This window comes from Piliocolobus tephrosceles, chromosome 11 (assembly GCF_002776525.5).
Source record: "Piliocolobus tephrosceles isolate RC106 chromosome 11, ASM277652v3, whole genome shotgun sequence".
Classification (NCBI taxonomy): Eukaryota; Metazoa; Chordata; class Mammalia; order Primates; family Cercopithecidae; genus Piliocolobus; species Piliocolobus tephrosceles.
The window spans coordinates 9,204,674-9,226,753 of NC_045444.1; the positions used below are offsets into that span (position 1 = coordinate 9,204,674).

At 61.2% G+C, this 22,080-nt stretch overlaps 1 protein-coding gene across 15 annotated transcripts in view; it reads right to left on the reverse strand.

The window, feature by feature from the left end:
• Positions 1-571: 571 nt before the first annotated feature.
• The window catches only part of BIN1 (bridging integrator 1), a 63,801-nt gene continuing 42,292 nt past the window's right edge, over positions 572-22,080 (reverse strand). For 4 of the 15 annotated variants that reach the window (XM_023225618.3, XM_023225617.1, XM_023225619.1 and 1 more), the window contains 10 exons: positions 21,429-21,536; positions 16,448-16,533; positions 16,210-16,285; positions 14,758-14,840; positions 11,610-11,754; positions 10,048-10,176; positions 3,720-3,809; positions 3,371-3,481; positions 2,996-3,097; positions 572-1,177 (listed from right to left, as the gene is read on the reverse strand). In XM_023225618.3, the coding sequence (XP_023081386.1) occupies positions 1,070-1,177; positions 2,996-3,097; positions 3,371-3,481; positions 3,720-3,809; positions 10,048-10,176; positions 11,610-11,754; positions 14,758-14,840; positions 16,210-16,285; positions 16,448-16,533; positions 21,429-21,536 (1,038 nt within the window). In that variant the 3' untranslated portion in view covers positions 572-1,069. Of the gene's footprint in view, positions 1,178-2,995; positions 3,098-3,370; positions 3,482-3,719; positions 3,810-4,888; positions 4,997-6,052; positions 6,077-6,524; positions 6,633-10,047; positions 10,177-11,609; positions 11,755-14,757; positions 14,841-16,209; positions 16,286-16,447; positions 16,534-20,657; positions 20,751-21,428; positions 21,537-22,080 lie in introns of all 15 variants that reach the window. The other 11 variants (XM_023225620.3, XM_023225621.1, XM_023225615.1 and 8 more) reach the window with 7 other exon arrangements.

Below are 22,080 nucleotides of genomic sequence, written 5' to 3' on the forward strand. Positions count from 1 at the left end.
TATTAGAAATAAGGTCACCCGGCATGGTGGCTCACACTTGTAATCCCAGCACTTTGGGAGTCCGAGGCAGGTGGATCACTTGAGATCAGGAGTTTGAGACCAGCCTGGCCAACATGGTGAAACCCCATCTCTACTAAAAGTACAAAATTAGCCCAGTGTGGTGGCTCACACCTATAATCCCAGCTACTCAGGAGACTGAGGCAGGAGAATTGCTTGAACCCAGGAGCGAAAGGTTGCAGTGAGCCGAGGTCTCGCCATTGCACTCCAGCCTGGGCGACAAGAGCAAAACTCTGTCCTAAAAAAATAAAATTAAATTAAAAAGGTCACTTAGGACAGCATTCAATGGACTTCTCGGGCACAGATGGCTCACCAAACCCCTCACCCAAGCCCGCAGTCCCTGACCTCCAGCTGACCACTCCTAAAAATCCCAGGGGCCAGGGGCTGAAGCCCCGTGGTGCACCAGCCCAGGGCAGCGGGCCTTGGGGAGCAGAGCATTTCGGTAAGAAAGCCACAGATAATACGGCTCCATCCGCACTCACGGACAAGAAGAGGGAGAACAAATACACAAGCGTTTTCCGAGTGTTTTTATCGTTTTTTTGGTTTCATTTTGTTTCGAACACTAAGATTTATTTTCAAACAGCACACAGACCATCTGCGGGGCAGGGCCAGGCTACGCTGGTGTCTGGGCCCCACCCACAGCAGCTGCCAGGAAAAGAGGACCCTTGCCCGGGTGGCACGGCCGAAGCTTCAGGCAAGCATGGTGGCTCGGCAGCCCCCAGCCCCGCCCTGCGGCCAGGCACACATGCGGGCACGGGCAGGGGCGCCAGGAACTCAACTAGGGGACACAGCAGCTTCAGGAACACTGGTGAGTTCCGCCGGACTTGCCGGGACGCGGCTCTTTGGAAAACGACCTAATCTTTGGGAGAACGCCCCTCTGCCTGGGGGTCTCCTCTTGATTTCCCTTTGCTCTTCAAAAGATTAAAAACAAAAACAAAACAAAACAAAAGAACCACACATTTTTCGGGAGGAGGTGTTCTTCACAAGCCCAGAGGCTGCCCGGGCCCCGCCGTCACGGGACCCTCTCCGTGAAGTTCTCGGGGAAGACCCCGCGGCACTTCTCCAGCTCCTTGTGCTGGTTCCAGTCGCTCTCCTTCACGCCCATGAGCCAGCCTTCATCCTGAGGGGCAGAGCACCGGGTCGCACAGGGATCAGCAAGGGGCTCCAACCCACAGGGCACGCATCCCACTCCAACCTACTGGGAAGACGGCCCCTCCTCCTGCTGTTCTTGGCCCCTTAGCCTGCCAAGCCTACCTTGCGAACACCTCCTTCAGGCAGCACTCCCCGATGGTGCTGGCTGAGGCTCCTGCCCACAGGCACCACAGGAGCTGGCCTGTGGTCTGCAGTGGCTGGTTGTGGTGAGTCCCACTGCTCTCTGGTCTGACTGTCTAAACAACTCCTTCAATACTGGTCAAGAGGCTCCCCAGCCCAGGGGGCGTGCAGAGCACATCAGCCCTTCCAAGCTTCCAGGCTTCTCAAACCACCCCCGAGTGTTTTGGGAGTGACAAGTTACAAGTTCTAGAGGGACTCAGGGCCATCTCACCAGTCCCTCCAATTTCGACTTGCCCTCTGCTTCAATTCTGACTCCCGCACAGCCTTCTGCAGGAGTGCTGACAGGCCCCGGGCCCCAGGCGGGTGGCGGGCAGCCGCGTGGCCATCCACTCCTGACAGTGGCTGGTCCTGAGGCTGCCCCTGCAGCTGGGCTGTGCCTGGGGCCTACCTGGCTCTTTGTTACTTCCCTCTGTCATTGTCAACCTCGTCACAGACCTTACTCGTGCCCTATCTGAGCCCCTTCCAGCACCCCAGGGCAATTCCCACCGTGGGCTCTGGGTAGGAGTCGGCTTGAAATCCTACCCAGCCAGGGCTGGCCCACTGGGAGTTCCGTGAAGATCTGGGGGCGTAGGAGAAACAGCCGAATCAGTGCCAGGCCCAGGAGGTCCTCATCCCTCGGGCCTCCTGCCCCAGACCTCAGTAAGTACCTGGTACCCCTGCATCCCAGCCCAGGACTCCCAGTAGGATCGGCCTCATCCAAGACCCAGCCAGACCCACTGTCACCCTCAGCCGCTCTGACAACCCACTCATACAGATGCATTGATGGCTAAACATGTTCTCTGGAAGCAGGAAGAGGCCGGCCAGGCCCTCTGTGCACAGCCCGAGGTGCTCAGGGGCTGAGCCATGGAGGGAGCCGGATGCCCACATGCACCACCGACCCCCCGCATAAGCAAAGCTGGTTGGTTCTACACAGCAGGGAGGCCCCTGCCAAGAGTCCACGGCCCCCTGGGCGGGGAAACTGACCCAAATCCAGGAGGGTTCCAGACCCAGGAAGGACACACTTAGCACCTGCCCAGGCTCAGCAGGAGCCCTCACTTCCAGGAGATTAACACGAAGCCACAGCAGGAGGAGAAGGGTCTGGAAGGCATCTTGAGTGAGCCTCAGCTGGGGACACGGCTGGGAGACCCATGGCCCTGCATGGACAGGGCAGGGCCCGCCTCGAGGGACGGCATACGGGGCTTCATGAGCCCAACCAGTGCTCCAGCCACCGCGGGGTGGGCACCTTGTGGGCGGGGCAGGAGGAGTCAAGCATCCTGCCTCGGGAGGAAGGCAGGCCTCAGGCACAGCCGCCAGGAGAGAAGGGGAGAGACAGAGGCAGAGCTGAGAGCGCCTGAGCAAAGCGGAATGTGGGGAGAAGAAAGCAGAGGCTACAGGAAGAAGGGGGTATGGTGACGGGGCAGAGAGGCCTAACAGGAGAGGGGCGGAGGAAAGGCAGAGGAGAGGAAAAGGCTAGACGTGGAGGGCTGGGAGGAGCAGTCGGCGTGGGAGGCCTGGTGCTCGCCAGCCTCTGCTGCCCCCTGCTGGCCTGTCCCTGCCACGGCGGTGCCAGCTGAAGCCAGGTTGCCTGCGGTGCCCCTGAGCTCTGGCGGCCCCGCCCAGCCCTCACCTGCTCTTCAGGGTTCTGGAAGGGGATCACCAGCACCACGTCGCCAGCCTTCAGCTGCAGCTCGTCTGTGTCGGTGGCCGTGTAGTCGTGCTGGGCCTGTACCTGCGGAGGATGCGGACCTCGAGTCAGACCTTCCGTCCCACCTCCAGCCCTGCACAGAGCAAGGGCCTCGCGTATGGGAGGTGGCGATATGGAGACCCGGAGCGCTCAAAAGCAGCAGGACGGGATGGGGCTCAGATGCCACCTCGCCAGCTGGGAGTGACCTAGTAGCGCCCGCACGATTTTGGGCAAACCAGAGAGCCTCCTGAGGCTCAGGGTCTTCACCTGCCCACCAGGGCACTGAGAGACTGCAGTAGTCAGAGGCTCTGGGCTCACCTTGAACATGAAACCTGGAGGCAGGTCCAGGCGCCCGGCCCCACTGCCGCCCTCCACGGTGCCGTTCACAGTTGCTGGGAAGGTCTCCACCACGACAGCAGGAAGAGAGCTCTGGTGGCAGAGGTACGGGTCAGCTGGGCAGGGAGGTGGTCCAGGGACAGCCAGGGCCACCGAGAAGAGGGGCGGGGAGGGGAGAAAGGTGTCTGTGCCTGGTGCCAGACCAGCCTGCCTCCAGCTTCCTCAACAGGAGCCAGGCCTGGACCAGCACCAGCAGGGGCCACAGGGGAGCCCCGGGCAGGCAGGCGGGCGGCAGGGAGGAAAAGGCAGAGATTTGTCCCTGCTATCTTACGGAGGCTGGTTCACTTGCCGCCGTCTCCCCTGGCTCCTGGGCTCCAGCCGCAGGTTGGGTCCCACCCGCCACCTCCGAGGCCTCTGCTGGCTGCAACATAAATGCCGGCTTGGGGTCAGACACACGACAGGACACAATCAGGACACAGGAAACAGGCCACAAGAGGGCAGCACCCAAGTGACAGGGCTGGGGGCATCGCCTGGCTGGCAGCAGGGTCTAGAGCCGCCCAGTGCCTCGAAGAATCCAGGGAGCCCCTGCTGGACAGGTCAGGTCTGGGCCCGGGAAGCAGCTGAAGAGTAGGCGCTGGCAGGCCCAGGGATGTGAGTGGCATGCTGTGAAGAAGCCCAGTGCAAGCCCCGGAGTGCCACCCCCAACCCCGCCTCACAGGCCCTGTCCTCTCAGCACCAAGACCTCGCCCAACCACAGCCACCGCCCACCCACCCTGCTTGGCCTGGCAGGTGGCAGGAGCTTTCTGAACCTATAGATGGTCCATGGCAGGGGACAGCAGCACACATCTGTCCCAGCCTGAGCACAACCAAGCACAGGTAGTGCGGTGCAGCCTGTGTGCAGCCCAAACCCAAGAAGGGTGTGGCACAGCACGGGCACCATGGCAGGCCCTGCAGGGGCCCCAGAGCTGGGCTGACCTGGGCCAACACTCAGACTTGGCCACTTCTGAGTGCCGGAACCAGGGCCACCCCAGCCCTCCCGCACAGCCCCCCCCCCCCCCATCTCCTCATCTATCAAAGGAGAAAGTGTCTGGCTGGCAAGGTGATGACGAAGATTCAATGAGAAGATTCTGGAAAGTGCCTGGCATAAACCAGTAGGTGTTCTAAACGCTCCTCCTCCTACTCTGGGAGGCCTGAGCTGGGAGGCTGTGCTGGGAGGCTGGTCTGGGAGGCCTGAGCTGGGAGGCTGCACTGGGAGGCTGTGCTGGGAGGCTGGACTGGAGTGGGCAAGCAGGAGGGGTTGATGTGCCCAGCCGTGCTCACTCACCCCTGGCAGCCTTGGTGACAAGCCCATGCTGGGGCAGCCTAGCTCAGGACACTGTCCTCACCCTCACATCCATGGTGGCCTGGTCCCTCCTGCAACCCCTCCTCAGGGCTCTCCTTCCATGCTGCACCCCCAGAGGCTGGGGAAAAGCCACACAGGGGCTGGAGGTGGGCACTTACTTGGGCAGGCCCCGGCTCGGCCGTCTGGCTGGGCCAGGACACAGCAAAGGTGCCCTCGGCAGCGCTGGGCTCCCCGGAAGGCAGGCTGCCGGCTGGACTCTCTGTGGGCTGGTAACAGGCCACAAGGAGAGAACAGGGAGGGGGTGGGGAGGCCGGGGTGGAAGGACAATGGGCAGGATCACAAGACGAAAGAAGATGTCACCAGCGGCTGGGGTTGGTGGGGCAGGGTGGGTACCAGCAGAGCCCGGCCGGCCACCCGCCTCCCACGTCCTCTCTCCTATCACTGCCAAAGGGACAGGCAGGGTGTCTGCTGCCTAAGCTTGGCACCTACCAAAACCTACTTGTCAAAATGGCCCTGCAGCCCACACCAGGCTGGCTTTTTCTAGCCTCCTCCACAGGAAAATCCTGCATGGAGCCTCCAGAGCTCCCAGGAGCCTGGGCTGCCAGCGGGTGCCCCAAGGGCACCTGCACACCCGCCTGCCCCTCCCAGTGTCTCTGCCTTTATCAGGGCATCTCAGGGACAGAGCCCAGGAAACCCTGTTGGAATTCTGGCTCTACCATGACCAGTTCTTGGGCAAGTACCAAGCCCTCCCTGAGCCTCTGTGTCCTGAGCTATCAGGTGACAGTGACAAGGGTCCTGTGTGAGCTGGCCTTGCACCTGCCTGCAGGCCCTGCTCTCAGAAGGCACCCAGCCACATCCTGTCTTCCCTGACTCTCTCAAACCATCCATTCCTCCCAAATAGCTCCCCACTGCCAGAAAGCTCCCCACTGTCAGAGAGGGCAAGAACCTTCCACCCGAGGCCCTCCTGTCCCACACCCTGAGGACACTCGTCCGTCCTAGGTCCCCGGCCCGCTTCTGTCCGGAGGCAAACACTCACAGGCTATGAAAACAAGACCAGATTTCAGGGGACCCCTGTCTCAAGCTAAACTGAGGATCCCCTTTCCCAAGGGCCTGCCAGAGGGAGAAGCAGCAGAATGGCTGGAGATGGACGGCCTCACCAGCTCCCTGTGCTTGAGCACATGCCTGTGTGTGCTGCGTGTGTGGTGTGTGTGGGATGCGTGCACCTGTGAACAGGCTAGGAGGAGGCCAAGGCATGTGGGCCCGGACACATACGGAAGAGTGGCTCCCACAGGAGCTGGACACAGAGCAGATGCACAGCTTACCTCCCAGAGATCCCATGGAATTGACTGAGCGCAGCAGTGAGGGCGAGAAGGACAGTTAGCACAGAGGTTAGAGACAGGGTGGCAAGCAGTCCCCAGGGACCCTACCCCCACTCGCCCCAGGCCCTCCAGCCCAGCAGGTGCAGGAGTGGCTCAGAGCCAGCTAGACTCCAAGGTTTGCAGGTGACTGAGCTCCTGACACCTCTCAGGGAGCTTCAAGACCCCAGGCCAGGGTGCAAGATGAGCACAGAGTTGCTGGGTAGTGTTCAGTTACCTCCTACTGAGAGTTCTCCCAGCTGATAAGGGGCTGCTCCCCGCCCTACAACCAGCAGGTGATGAGGGCCGAAGGCTGGGGTGCCAGGGGAAGGGCAGTGACCCAGGCCTGGATGGGGTCACATGACCAATGGGCAACACGAGCCCAGGGTTGGGCACCTGGAGGCTGGTGGGCCCATGGACAATGGTGGGCACAACCAACCTGACCGGAGGGCGTGGGTGCCTTCACGGGGCTCGTCACGGGCGGGAGGGGGTCAAAGTCCAGGTCCAGCAGACTGGCCTGCTCCGAGAAAGGCCCCGGGGCCTCAAACTTGGCAGCAGCAGCAGAGGAGGAAGCAGTTAGTGTTAAGCTGGGAGCCCTCACCCCAGGCAGACACTGCAGGCGCAGGCACACGCATGGACACACACACGCGACACACATGCACAGAGCAAGCGCACATACATGCACACACGCTGGCACACAGCCCAGGCACCAGCCCACCCACTTCACACCCAGGAACACTGCCCAAAGCCACACGCCCCCGCACAGGCTCCCGCCCACACCAGGAGGACGACCCCAGTGCCCGCCTCAAACTCCCAGTCATAGGCCTACCCGTGGCCACCACCCCGCAGGGCCAGCGCCAGGTCCCAGGTCTCTCCCACCTCCATCCACAGGCTGGCGCCCCCGACCCCCCGCCCACCCCATGCCTGCACCTCCTCTCCGCTCCCTGCCCAAGAGTAGCTCCTGCTGCTACTCCCCAGTGGCAAGAGTGGCACCAGGCCACAGCCACCGTCAGTGCTCCCGACTGGGAAAGTTCCAAAGGCAGAGACTTCCCACTGGCTTTTCTTCAACCCCGGACAGGCAGGTCACTCTGTGGCAACACCGCCACCAGCCAGCTCCAGGGATGGAGGAAAGGGTGGAGCCAGCCCACAAAGCCCAAGAGGCCAAGCTGCAAAGTGGGGGTCTTCAACATTCAGGGGCTTCAGAACCACCTGGGGCACCTGGGTTAAAACTGCAGGCCCTTGACCCCTCCCCAGCAGCCACCCCCCAAGATCCCCTTCCAGTGAGCCCAGGAATAGGTATGTGACAGGCATGGCCCCAGGGATGGGACACAGTGGCCCTGGCCACACTGTGACGAGCCTCCCCATAAGCTGGGCCAGACTGGCATGGGAGGAAGGGGCTTCCTTAGAGCCCCCGGCACGGGCGGGAACAATGACTCCAGTGAGCCCTGGGCAGTGCCCATGCCCACGCCCATGCCCAGGGCACAAGCTGCCTTCTGAGGAGCGGGGAGTGGCTCGGCTCCGGTCTCCATCTTGTACCTGGGGCTTCCCTTTGGGGGCCAGAGAGAACTTTGCTCAGGTTTAAAAGGAGAGGGATGTGGCCAGGGTGCTCCCCTCCGGGGCCCTCAGGCAGTGCTGGAAAAGCCCCAGCCCCGCAGCCCAGGCCAGCAGCTTCCTGGCTCCACACATTCTTACAGGCACTGGACACGGACGGGGCGCCCTTCCACGCAGCCTCCACCATGAAGGACGTGAGACCTGGGGCTGTGGGCTGGGCTCCCCAGAGGCACCTCCATAGCTGAGCTGAGGGCCCGTTGGGAGAGACCCAAGGCCCTCAGTCCTAAGAACACCCAGCTGTCCCGCAGCTCAGGGGACAAGGTGTGGAGCAGTCCACATGGCCAAGCCGAGGTGTCAGAGAGCCCAGGCCAAATGGACTCACTTCTTGGAACCAGGGGCCCCGGGCCCCAGGCCCCAGGCCCCAAGCCCTGCCCTGGGCCCATCCCATCAGCTGACTTTCCTTTAGGTCCAGCCCTGTCTGGGGAAGCCAGGGTGGGGAGGTCACTGCTCTGCCCCATAACCGGCCGTCTCTGAAGAAAGAGCCGTGTGGATGCCTGTGCACAGCTCCTAGGTGCCTCCAACCAGTGGGCGGCCGGCATCTCTCCCCAGTGGCCCCCACCTTGCCCCAGCATCACCCCTCCCTCCTGTCTCAGAGAAGTCAGCCAACCCAGGCAGCAATACCCATCACGTGCCGAGGGGAGGGTCACCCGCCAGAGAGCTGACCATCCCTTCGCTGTCCTGCCCTGGCAGGTGGCACCTCGCCATGCAGGCCCGGGACTGTCCCTCCATGCAGGGACACAGGCTATTCACCACCCCACAGTTGGGAAGCCCGTGGGCACCAGCGTCATGGACAAGAGCAAACCCACCCCTGCCCCATGCCCCACCCAAAGGTCATGGCTCCCCCACCCCAGACCAGGAAGACCAGTTGCCTGGAGATGGCACATGCGGTGGCCAGGGAGGCAGGTATGGCATAGAGGGACGGGCGTGCTCAGAACTTGGGTGCGGGTGGTCTCTGGGCCACCTCCTGGCCTGGCACACGTTGTTTTGGCGTGGGCACGCGGCACACACCCTAGGTTCCTTTACTCACCTGTTAAATGGGGGCATGATGCATAATGGGGGCCTAATGGGATATAGGAAGTGGCTGGCACCACTTCCCGCTCAGTATTTGCCAGTGTCCATGCCATCCCATGTCCCTCACCTGCACACACACTGGGCATCCCCAGGGTGGAGGCACGCCCAAGCCAGGGAGGCCAGCAGCAAGCAGCCCTGGAGGTCCTCAGCCCTGATCCCACACTGCTCTTCCCACATCGCCCTCTGCCACCATCCCACAGAGATGGGGGCTCCCAAGCCTGCCAGGTCCCTGACACCTGCGTCACTCACCCAGACACCTGCAGCCTTGGATCTAAATCTCCTTAGTTCTAGCCCTAGTCTTTGCATAGGGGCTTGAGGCCCGCCATCCCCAACCCTTCCTAGCAGCGACCACTGTTCGCAGGTCCCAGCAGCCACTCCCCACAGTCACACCCTCCCGCCTAGCCCCACTAGGCGTCTGAGCTGTGTGAAGGGGTTTGCTGGAGGCCACCACAGCCTGGACTGGACAGCCTCCCCTACAGGCGAGGCTCCCCAGGTGGGAAGGGCCCTGGCTCACCCACAGGCGGGAGGCCGAGGCCTGGACGGCTGGCCTTGAGGAGGCAGTCAGCTCTGGGGCAGTGCAGGGAAGGCCGGCCACCCCTGGGCAAATCTGACAACACACCAGCCCACTCCAGCACTGGCAAGTGGCGCTTGCAGCAAGACACTCCCGCCCGGCCCCCACCATGAAGGACGTGAGACCTGGGGCAGTGGGCCGGGCTCCCCAGAGGCACCTCCACGGCTGAGCCAAGGGTCCATTGGGAGAGACCCAAGCCACCCTGGGTGGCTCCCTGCTGCATCTGGGCATTCCACACCTCTCAGGGAGTGTGCACACAGCAGCTGTGTCTGAAGCCTGGCCGCTGCCCCCGCCCTCAAGTGACTGACAGCAGCTGTGGGAGCTGAAGTCCGGGTGCTTCAGCCACTCCAGGGCCTTCCAACTCTCCCTGCACCTGGAAGCCTTCCCTGATGCCACAGGTCCTCCACACTCCCCAGTCCCCTCTGCCATAGCACCCGCTGCACCGCAAGGGTACTGCTGACGTGACTGCTGTGCCGGGAGGGGTGGGCACCTTTCCCCTCTGGCCCTGCATCCAGCCTTAGTACATGCTCAGAGATGGGTGATGATGATGGAGGATGATGGATGGAGGGAAGGAAGGGTGAGGAGGGGAACTGACAGTCTCTCTGGCCAGATTCCTGGCTCTTGAGACAGAAGCATAGAGGATGAAGGCCATGCACGCCCTGAGAGGGCAGGAAGAGAGGAGAGCTGGGCCGCGGTGGCCGCGGCTGACCTGGGAGGGGGTGGTCACGCTGATCTCAGGGACAAACGTGTCCTCAAACAGGCTGAGGATCTGCTCCTGCTTGACTTCCTTGGACGGGGTGTGTTTGGGAGGCGGAGGGACTGGTGGGCCTTTCCGGAGCTGTGGGTCGGCGGCGGGTGGGGAGCCGCGCGGGAAGGCACAGCAGAGCACGGGGTTTGGGGGAGACAGACAGAGACAGAGACACGGTTAGTCACACCCCAGGCCACAGCCCCACCCAGGCCACTGAGCAGGGCCACTGAGCAAGGCCACTGAGCAAGGCACAGCAAATGAAGAGTCACTGCCCTCCCAGCCCCCCGACACAGACACCAAGACCACAGGCCACCCCCAAGAGGGATGGCTGGAGGCAGGAGATCCAGAAATGCTGTGTGGAGAGAGAAGAGAGACGTGAGGGGAGAGGAGACAGGGAGAGCGAAGAAGAGGGAGAGAGGCCCCGGGCTGCCGCTGGCCAACTGTGGGAGGGTCTGGCTTCCACCCGCCTGGCGAGAAGACCGGGGAAGGAAACAACGGCTGAGAAACAGCCGGGCCCCAGCCTCGCTCTGCCCACCTTGCCCTTCCCGCAGGCACCTCTCTCCACCTCCCAGGGCACAGGGCTGCCCACAGGGAGGCCAGCTCAGACGAGTGTGTCCCAGAGGAAGCCAGCGTGGCACCAGGATGGGGCAGAGGCCACACCCCTGCCCACCGGGTGGGGGACCTCATGCGGGTCACGCACCCATGAGGCTGGGTTCCTCATGTGTCGGGTGATGACGGCGTCTGCTTCACAGGGGGTTTGTGGGGACTCAGTGAATGAAAACCCAGAAGGCACTGGCACCATGTCCAGGTCAGGGGAAGCGCTGTTCGGTGCAGGCTCCCACCACGTCCTTAGCCCTGCTATCCTAGTCAGCAGCAGAGCAGGGTGGCGGCAGAAAACTGGGAGCTGCAGGAGGCCCGGCTATGAGAACACCCCCACCTGGTCGGCCAGCGCCTAGGGCCCTGCAGACACCTGGAGGGCCCGCTGGGGGCAGGTGGGGTGGACACAGAGACAGTCCAGAAGCCCAGGACCTGCCCCCTTAGCCACCCCACACTCTCCACTGTGCCCTTCCTCTCTCTGTCCCTTTAAAGGCCCTGCATGGCCACCTGGCTGGGCTCCTCCCTCCGGCCCCTTTAAGACAGAGAGGCCAGGAAGAGGGATAGGCAGCCCGCTCCGGAGATCTGGATGCTCTGTGGGCTGAGCGCCCAGAGCCTCTGCTAGGGAGGAAAAGAAGATGGAGAAAGAGTCAAGCAGCCAAAAGACCAGGGAGAGGGAAGGGGAGGGCGCTGCGGTAGGGGTGGGCCCTGGGGAGGGGCGAGCAGTCACAGATGCCTCCCGGAAGCACGCCAGGCTGGATGAGGGGAAGGAGACCCAGGTCCACGCCCAACCCCCACTGGGCAAAGCATCGGGTCCATAGCTGCCCAGGCCAGAAAGGGGACAGAGGAGTGGGAGGATGGGGGACAACAGCAAAGCCAGAGGAGAAGGAAGGAGGGCAGCGGACCTGCCACCAACACATCACTCCTACCTGAGATGGGGACTTGGGGAGGGTGGCTCCGGGCGGGGCCCCGCCGGCTGGCTCTGGCTCGTGGTTGACTCTGATCTCGGGGGTGGCGGCAGGGGAGCCATCTGGAGGTGAAGGGCTCTTGTTCCCTTTTGCAGGCGCGTTGTCACTGTGGGGGCAGGACAAGAAAGGGAGCCCAGTGTTGGGGGACTGAGGCACAGGAGACAGAGGGGCAAATGTATTGACATCTGTGTGAAGAGGTGTGTGCATAAGGAGGTGTGAAGCCGTGTGTGTGTGTGTGTGTGTGTGTGTGTGTGTGTGTGTGAGAGAGAGAGAGAGAGAGAGAGAGAGCGGGAGGGCAGGGGGGGCCAAGGGACCTGGGCTTGGGGGACTGGAAGTGGGGAGCCTGCCTCAGAGACAGGAACAGCCCAAGGCGGGTCTCCAGGCTGGAGGTCTATGGTCCCCAGGAGTGCAGGCAGGCACCTTGGAACCATCTGTCGCAGAGGCCAGACCAACAACACCACAGGCTCCATGGGGTCCACCAGGGCCCATGCTGACAGCCCAAGATCCACAGCAGGAGGAAGCCAGACATCCTAGAGGCACAGTGAGTCTCCCACACCACAGACAGCAGCCCCTCTGTTCTAGGGGCTGCTCCGCAGCCTGCTGCCCCCAGGCCACCTCGCTGCCCTCCCTGCCTGTCCATCACAGAACCCTGGTACATGTCTCCAGACCTTGGCTCTCCTGTCCTCTAGGCCGCTGGAGGCCAAAAGCAGGGCCTGGACAAACTAAGAGAGGCGTCCTCATCACAGAGGAGTGGGCAGCTGGCGACGGAGGGGACAGGTCCTGAGCCGTGGCATCGAGTGCCAGAACCCGAGGGGGAGGTGGTGTGATGCTGTGCACCCCGCACAGGGACGAGGGTGCAGGGAGAAAATTCTCTACCAGAACCTGCATGGAGAGGCCTAGAAAGGTGCTGCCCAATACGGTTGCCACTAGCCACAGGTGGCAATGCAAACTCAAATCAATGAAATGTATGTGTAATTTAAATGAAAAGTTCCACTGCCCAGTCACACTGGCCAGTTTCAAGTGCTCGATAGCCCCATGGGGTAACTGGCTTCTGTGCTGGACAGTGCAGATCTAGAAGCATCCAGCAGGAACCAGTGACCGAGTCACCTGAGGGCAAACCGTGGAACAGCCTAAGAGAGGTCGCTGACACCGTCTTTCCTTTTGGAATCTGTGTTTTATGGGCATGTATGCTCCTTAAAGAATATATGTAAGTATATAGTATACACATAGAATTTTTTAAAAAACAAAAAACCCCACTGTGCCGCAGTGTCACCTCCCTGGCCCTCCCCAGGTCTCCTTCCCAGCCGCGTCCGCCATTGGTAAGCGCACTGGTGGCCCGGGCACCACCCAGGGCTAGACAAGTGAGGGGCGCCCAGAGAGGGGTGCCCAGAGGAACGTGGGCGCTCAGAGCTGCTCAGAGGCCTGCCTGCCCCGCTCCGCCTCCGCCTTCCCACCCAACACACACACACACACACAACAGCCCTGCCCGGCAGCACTGCACACAGAGCCAGGTTACGGGTTAGTGGCGTCTGGGAGCAGGGCGCAAGGCGCATGCACAGGGCCGGCCAGAGCGCGGACCTCTGCGCCCCTCCGCAGCACTCACTGCCGGTACCTGTTCTTCTTTCTGCGCAGCCGCGAAAACAGTTTACTTTTCTTTCTGTGGGGACGGACGGGAGGTGGAGGCCTTCATTCTGGAGAAAGGCCAGGGGCAGAACTGGCCCGTCCCCTTCCCTCTTGGCCAACCCCTCTGCTCAGAGGACAAAGGGGCAAAAGCCTCTCCTAAGTGCCACAGGCCTTGCAGAGGGCCTGGGCCTGCGATCCCAGGGTGCCCTGGCAGGCCCCTGCTGTGGTCAGGTACCCCGGGTGATGCTAACAGGGCCTGGTGAGGGACAGGAGGCTCGGGGCAGGGGAGAGCCACCCTGCCTGTGGTCCCCGTCCCCAGGAGCTCCAGGTGTGCCCAGAGTGCCAGAAAAGGCCCCCAGACCAGCACAGAATGCACAGGAGGCCACTCTGCTGGAAGGGAGACTCCTGGGCCTCCACTGCCCCTCTCTCTTCCCTCCACCTCCTTCCTGAGGGGAGCCATGGTTCTGGCCAGGACGGCCACGCTGACCCCCTGCTGACCCATCCCAGTGTTCCCACCTGTGCCTACAGGCCAGGCAGCTGCCCCTCCCTGCCTGACCTTGGATTCACATTTTGGCCTTTATTCCACAACCCCTCCACACCCCCCCTAACCGCCACAACGCCTCCCGCCTAACCTCCCCACTCCCAGCCTCAGGTCACCACGGCCCCTCTCTCAGCCACAACTATTTTATGTTCAGGGAAGGAGGGGGCAACCACCACCACCCAATACCCTCATCATCCCAGGCAATACCCCAGGAAGCAGACGGTCGCCCCGTTTTACAGAGTTCACCGGTGCTCTCTGTGCTCTGCTGTGATGTGCGTGTGTGTATGCACACATTCACACCTGTTGCACACAGTCCCCCCACACACACGCACGCAGACATGGCCAGAAGGGAGGGGAAGTCCCAGGCTCGCTGCTTCCTCTGATCCACAGCCAGGAGAGCAAGGCGTTTCCCTCCTCCCCCATGGTTCCCCCTCAGGAAACAGAGATCTCCTCGCAGCTGGGCTTCCCAGGCTGAGGACAGGAAGAGGACGCCCGTGCGGGTGAGCAGAATGCTGCCATCCAGGGCCGTGAGCTTTTCCAGGAGCAGGAGAGGGAAGGGCGGTGCTACCTCCCTGCTCTGAGAGGGCTGCACGCCCCAGAGTCATTCAGTCCTGTTCACACCCCCAGTCCCCAAAGCTGAGCAGGCTGCCCACCCCAACCCCGGATGCTCCTGCTCCACAATGAGGGGGTCCGCCAGCTCAGGGACCCGTGGACTCCCCAGAGTGCTCCTTCCTCAACGAACACAGCCAGAGGGACAGGGACATTCGAGACAGAGACCCGCCCTCACCTGCTTCCCTGAGCACAGAGAGGCCGCGACAGGAAGGTCCCTAGACCTCCAAGGCCAAACTCACAGGGGACCAGGGAGGGCCCCAGCAGGGTCACAGGAAGGAGCCCTGCCCCTGCCGTGCACCCAGTCAGGGGTGCCGGGGCTTTCCCCGCACGCACCTGGGCTGGGCCTTGACCGTGAAGGTGTTGCTCCCGTGCTGCTTCTCCAGGCTGACCAGCACGTCGTTGAGGTTCTGGTTGAGCTGTGGGAGAGACAGTGAGGAGGTGGGGGGCCTCCAGGGCCCCCAAACAGACCCACCTTCCCCAAACACCTCTGCTTCTGACCACCACCTCTAGCCCCTGGCCAGGAACAAGCTCCTCTTTCCCCATGTGTGAGAGCAAGGAACCAGCACACCAAACCTAGAAAAACCAAGGGGTAACAAAACGGGGCCAGTGGGCTACATCACTAATGCCTGTTGTCTCTGGAAGCTATCTTTTCCCCTCCTACTTATAGGGATATCCTAAAATGTCACATAGAGCATAAACTATTTTTACATTTTTCTCTTAAAAATTGTTTTGGCGGACTGTTGCTCTTAATTGTTAAGATCATTTTGCCAAGATGCTTTCAGACCACACTACAACTGCTGGATATTTCACTGAAAGCACAGGCACGAGAGAAGGTTTATTCCTCACACGTGGTGATTCTCATTACTGAGAATATTCCTCTCTTTGATTTGGCCACTAGGGAGCTCAGAGCCGAATTTTCATCCTATTTATAAACAACTATGCCCTGTGGCATATATTTTTACAGACTAATTTTATATAAATGTTCCTTCTCTAAAACACCTCTCTCTGTTTTTTAAACTTTTCATAAGTTGTCTCAAATCTTCGAAGGGAAAGGGGAAAAGGTAAGAAGGAAAGAGAAAGTCTAAAAGGCAAGAAACCATACTCAGGGTTGTGAGTCAGGAGAGGCCCCAAGCTGCTTCTCCTCCTCCGACCCTGGGCCTGGACGCCACCATCATCACTTCATCCCTCTGGGCCCGAGACACAAAGTCAGACCCACCACTGGGGGCGGGGGTGCCAGCCCTGGGTCTCTCCAACTGCAAAGTTCAACACCTTTGCGTTTTAGTTGCCAGATAGGTTAAAATGAAAATAACACAACAGAGAAAGGTAGGCTAATCAATTCAGACCCTGTCGCACAGTGGATTCGTGCAGACGAAACAGGCCTATTTAAATGTCTCAAAAACATGGGAATAAAATTAAAATTGAGCAAATGCTGGTAATTTTTTTCCTACAAATTGAGAAACTGCCACCATTGTCTAACACTGCACTCCCTGGGCCAAGGTTGCTAGAGAACACATTCACAGTTTGAGAGGGCCTGGTCTACATTCTCAGGTGGTCTGCCCAGGCCAGGACCCAGGAAATGCTCACAGCCTCCCCGGCATGCCCTGCTGCGCTCCCTGGGCCCAGGCACTCCTGAAGGGGGCTGTTCCACAGGGCATGGAGGGAGCACTGTGGTCACCAGTGTGTGCTGAACCTGGCAGGGAAGGAGGAGCTCAGGCCGCCCCTCCCACAACTCTGACCCTTGGCCAGGGTGGAGCGTGGCCCCTCAGAGGAGTCCCCAGGGCCTACCTTGCCCATCTCCTTGTGGAAGTTTTCCTCTAGTCCCGCGATGCTCTGGAACGTGTTGACATAGAAACCTACGCGGCTACAGATGGGCAGAAGGATGGGGGCCAGGTGAACAGGCAGGTCAAGGCAGCAACTCAGAAACACACTCACCCACGAACAACCACACATGTGCATCAGAGACACAAACCCGAGAGGGCCCAGGCACCGCAGCACACAGGCTGGGCACCGCACCGGGCCTCACCTGTTCCACAGGGAGGGCAGCTCCTCCTGCAGATCCACATTCATCTCCTCAAACACCTTCTGGGCTTTGATGAGCTCCTCCTCGGCCTGGAGAGCAGCACGGGTCATTCCACTCTGCTGGGTGTCCGTCCCAGCCAGCCCAGCCCCATGGCCCATCCACCCATCTCCTGCCCACCCCTCCTGACCAGTGTGCCCGGACCAGGGCTCTGGGCAAGACAGAGGCTGAAGTGGATGTGGACACCCACGCTGGCGACCTCCCTCTGCAGCCCTCCAGGACCCTGAGGACATCTGCAAAAGGGAGGGCTGAGCAGCCGTTGCCCAAGAGAGGCCCAGGTGGCCGGGAGGGCAGTGAGCGGTGAGTAGGGCACAAGAGGGGCAAGTCCAGGGCTTGGCGAGCTGGACACAGGACATGCACAGAGGCAGACCCCAGACCCAGCCAAGTGGGGACCCCGCCCACTTCCACATGAACCCCCTCAGGCTAGGCGCCAGTCCTGCCGCTGCCTTCTGGCTCTCAAGGCAGCATCTGTCGCTGTCCCCACCGCCCCTGCCCCGAGTGCTCCCTCCCCGTTTCTGAGGGCCAGCTCCTGGCAGCCCCAGCCACCATCCTTCACTTCACCTCCCGGGGACAGTCCTTCCCACAAAGCCCTCTGTCTCCTGGGACCTGTCTCCACCAGAGGGAGACCAGAGGCAGCCACTCAGGAATGTCAGGGGGACCCTAGAGGAGGGTGCAGGGCCAGGGAAGAGGCAGCCGGGCAGCTGGGCGGTGCCTGGTCCTACTCCTGGCACACGCCTTCCCCAGGGCAGGCCCTGCGCCCTCCAGGCCGCTCACACCCACCAGGCGGTGGCGCTCAGGCCCCATGGCACAGCCACAGAGTGCTGGGGAAGGGACTGCAGGCGGCAGGTGAGTCACAGACCCCGCCTGGTGCCCAGCCCACCCGCCCGCCTGGGGAGGGGGCTCTGCTGGCTCACTGCAGGAGGACACTGCTGGGGAGAGTGACTCAGAGATTCAGGGTGTGAGTCACAGCCCAGGAACGTGTCAGGCCCCGCCTAGGGAAACTTCCCGCCAGCAGCCTCACGTTCTCAGGCCGGGGCTGGGGCCTGGGCTGGGGCCTGGGCTGGGCTGCCTTCTGGCAAAGGCAGCCAGATGGCCGGAAGGCCACTTAACCACAAAGCACACGATTGCCCCAAGCCTAGCCAGCTGTCCCATCCAGTCTCAGGCAGCAGGACTAGCCCAGGTCAGCCCCTAGCCCCAGGGACTTGGGTTGGGACTGGAGGAGGGGCCACCATGGCTTCTGACAAGTGACCTCCAGCTACTCGCTAGAGTGCGCGTGGGCTCCTTGCCTGACTTTTTAGAATCCAGTAAAAACTTAAAGGCAGATTTGGGGAGCGGGGAGAATGTCTATTCAAACATGCATGCCTCTCTTAGATCCAGGGGCCCTGGGCAACCCACACCAGGGTGGGGTGAGGAATACCGTCCGTCCTCCCTCTCCAGGCTATGGCTCGGCCATCTCTGCCCTACTCCTCTGGGCATCCCAGTACCTGGAAGGGGGCTGCCAACCACAGTTCTATGGAACTCATAAAATGAGTGACTCCTAGGGGTACTGTTGTGAGCTGAGCACCATCACACATACTCCCCGCCCTCAACGGCCAAAAGTGGGTCTAAAGTCCCACATTCCACATGAACCTGCCTGAACCGCCCGGTTTCTCTACCCACTAGGACCCCCTCTCCATGAGGATGCAGCCACCACCCCCACAACTGCCCAGATGGCAACGGTGGGGACAGCAGTGAAGACAGCACTGCAGCTTGTCTGGGGGCACATCTGCCCCCAGCCACGCTCTCACAGCTCAGCAACGCCACGGAAAGCCAGAGCCCGGACAGTTCCGCTTGAGTTCCTGAAGTCAGCACCTGTGTCTTGTACTCCCTTCGGTTGGCATTCCTCATATTCTGGCTCTTTCGGAAGCATGTGGAAGGGGCAGGGAGTAAGGTGAGGGCTGTCTGCCATGTCTGCCATGAGGAGAGAGTGCCCCCGCCCCAGCTCCACTGAATCTAAGAGTCACATGGGCCCGGGGTCCCGAGGACAGCATTCAGGACGCTAGGGCAGGTGTGGAGAGCAACTCAGAACTGGCCCAGGGTCCTCATGGAGCCGGTCAGCTCCCCTGGTACAGCCTAGAGAGGATGCACTGTCTCCCCAAAGTCAAGTCCCCCCGCAGGGCAGCCCCGGAGTCCCAGCTGTCCCATCTCACAGCCAGCCAGCTGCCCACAGGTCACTCCAAAGGCTCTCCAGCCTCCAGCCAGGTATGAGTGGGGTGGGGACAAGGAGGATGTGCTCAAATAAAGATGGGACCCAATTGAGACAGCCAGTTTGGCCAAACTGTGAAACATTCACAGCCCAGCACCCAAAGATGTGATCGCCTGCCTCACCCTCTCGCTGCTCCCCCAGGGTGGGCGGGGGGGCAGGCCCTCCCTCCAGAGTCCCAACCACACCTGTCCCAGGAGCCCAAAAGCACTGGACAGGCCCCACAGCCTCCTAAGGATTTCTCCCATCCACAAAAAAACGTTTCACCTGTTTCAGGGAAAATTATTCAGAAACCCCAGCCCTCAGTCAGTAGTCCCATTTCCCTTCTATCCCAAGTGCTAAACGGACTGGCAGGGCACACCCACTCCAGCCCCTGGTTCCTCCTCCACCTCCAGAGGCAGATGAAGTCTCAGGCCTATTGAAGGCCCCTAGGCACCACCCCCAGCCCCTGGCTCTCCATGGGGACCCTGATCTCAGGATGAGGCTGTCAGCACTCAGTGCCTCCAAAGTCAGCGCTGGCCTAAAAGAAATCAGGCAGCAGATCAGGTGAGAAATTGGACAGCCAGGCCAGGAGCAGTGGCTCGTGTCTGTAATCCCAGCACTTTGGGAGGCCGAGGCAGGTGGATCGCTCAGCCCCAGGAGTTCAAGACCAGCCTGGGCAACATAACGAGGCACAGTCTCTACAAAAAACTTAAAGATTTAGCCAGGCACGGTGATGTGTACCTGTGGTCCCAGCTACTCGGGAGACTAAGGCAGGAGGATTGCTTGAGTTGGGGAAATCAAGGCTGCAGTAAGTCATGATCGCACCACTGTATTCCAGCCAGGGGAACAGAGCGAGACCCATTCAAAAAAAGAAAAAGAAATTGGACAGCAAGCCATGCCAAGCCCACCCAGAGCGCTCCACGTCACAGGCACTCCATGAAAATGATGAAATCAACAGGCAGCTCGGAAAAAATGGGGCAGCTGCCCAGAGAGAAACCCAACCTCCTGGGCTGGGCCCCTATCGCTGGCCCCTCGGGAATGTGAAGAAGTGTGAGGGCCGCATCCAGGCTGTGGCTACGCTGACCCAAAATGTGCCTCAGTTTCACTGGAGAGAAAACCCACCTCTCATAAGGCACTGCATCCAGAGGTCCCTGGCCACACTGGCCCATTCGGAGGACAGGGGGCTGAGAAGACCATAGCTCTATGGCCAGGATGGTGAGATGGCCCAGGAGTTTTGTAAAAAGAGCCTCCTCCCAGGAACACTGCGGTGCTGGTCACTTGCCCTCCATGAATCCCCAAAGGCCGAGGACCCATGCTTCCCCTCCAGGTCTCAGCATCCCAGCCAGACTGGAGGGTCCTCCCAGTAACTCCTCCAGAGTCACCACGGGGACCGCAAGCCCCAGGAAAAGGATGCAGGGGCTTCAGTCAGGAGAGCCCCAACCCTGCCCCTAACCATTGGCTCTGGGGCCCTGGGAGGAAGCTGTGATGTGCCTCTCTGGGCAGCTTTGTCTGCTCAGTAAATTCAAGATGATCTCGGAGTTGTCACGAGGCTTGAAGGACAGGCATGGCAGTACAGGGGCCTGAAGATGTCGCCTCCCTCCCCAAAGGAGCCCTCACAGAGGACAAATGGCTCAAAGGCATTCCTGGACCACTAGGATTTCAGAGGAGTCTCCAGGAACGACCACAGACGCAGACACGGAGTGGGCACACCTATGCCCCCACCCAAGTCACACAGAGCCCCTCAGCCAGTTCCTTTGACCCCTACATTTGACTTCAGGTCTCCTCTGAAGCAGGAGCTCTCCCAGGGAAGGCCTTTGAAAAACCCTGCCCCGGCCGGGCTCAGACACCAGCCCTGCGTTCTGCCGCAGGGCGAGAGGACAGGACGACAGACCGGAAGGCGCCAGCACGTGCAAGGTTAGAAGCCAGTGTCACCTGATTTCGGAGCAGGTTAGTTTGAGCTACGAGATGAGCCTGCAGTTTGCCTTGGCACCACTGGGGGGCGGCTTTCTCAAGCAGCGAGACAGGCTGGGGTGGGGAGGTCAAGGCAAAGGAAGGTGGAGAGACCAGGGAGGTAGGGAGAGAGAAACAGAGACACACAGATTAAATGCACGTCCACACGCCCCACGCGCGGGGGCCGCCCCAAGCAGATATGGGCCCTTGAGGCCGACAGAATTAGGGGGAGCCCGAGGGGGCAAGGAGAGGGGGTGAACTCCAACTGCAGAGGCAAAAGGTGCTTGTGGTTAGCAGCACAGGGGACCCAGCAAGCAAGGCCCTGCCCGGAGGAGGGGGCCGCCCCAGCCCCGCATCACAGGATGGATGAGTGGGGCCAGTTCTGCACCTACTGGCTCGCTCCAGCCAGGGTCAGGTCGCCTGGGATCGCGTGACGAATTCCACCCGGCTCGTCAGGCAGGGCGGCGCCGTTCCAGGGAAACCCAAGAGGCCCGTTCTCAGGCTGGCTGGTGGCCTGGATCAGGGCTGAGGGGCCGGCGTGGCACAGGGGTGGGGGCAGGAATGGGCCTACAGTGGACCTCACCCAGGCACCCACAGGGGCCTCTCACTCACCGGCCTGGGCCCAGCAGCGTCCCCACCCCCAGCTCAGCCGCCTGGGGCCAGGCAGGAGGAAGGCTCCACCCTTGGGGTCCTAGACGCCCGCCCTCTCTCAGCCTCCTGCAGACGCGGCCCCGACCGGCCTCCAGCCCTTACCTTGGCGATTTTGGCTTCATCCTTCTTTTTAGCAGTTTGAAGGGACTCGTAGTGGTGCCGGGCACTGTCGTAGTCCACCAGCTTGCGCCCTCGTTTGGCGATGCGTGACTAGCGCAGACAGAGGAGGGTGCTGAGCGGGGCCTGGCGCCCCTGCTGAGGCTCCAGGTCCAGTGGACCCTGGATGGACCCGCAGGGCGGGCAGGAGACCCCAACTCCACAGGAACCCTTGAGCCCTTGTTGCGGGAGCCCTCCTGGTGACAGAGCTCGCCCCCTCCCGGCAGCCCAGCCCCACTGTGTGAAACCATTTCCTTGCACATGAGCCCATGTGTCCGTGTCCACCAGCTGGTGACGTGTTAGCCAAGTCTTCTCCTTGGCCTGGCCCCTGGCTTCTCATCTCCAGAGCCACCAACAATCAGACTCGGGGAGCTTGAGGCATCTGCACTGGGGGCCCCTGAGGCCAGCATGAGCATGACACCCCCATCCTGCCCACCAAGGGGATCTCGTCCAACCCAATGGTCAACCCAGGCTGCCATGTGCACATTACCATGTGCTCTCACGTCGGTGGAGACCAGAGACACCGCCAGCTCCTAGCACTCACCCAGGCCCAGCAGAGACAGCAGGCTTTGTGAATGCACACAACCACACAAACACA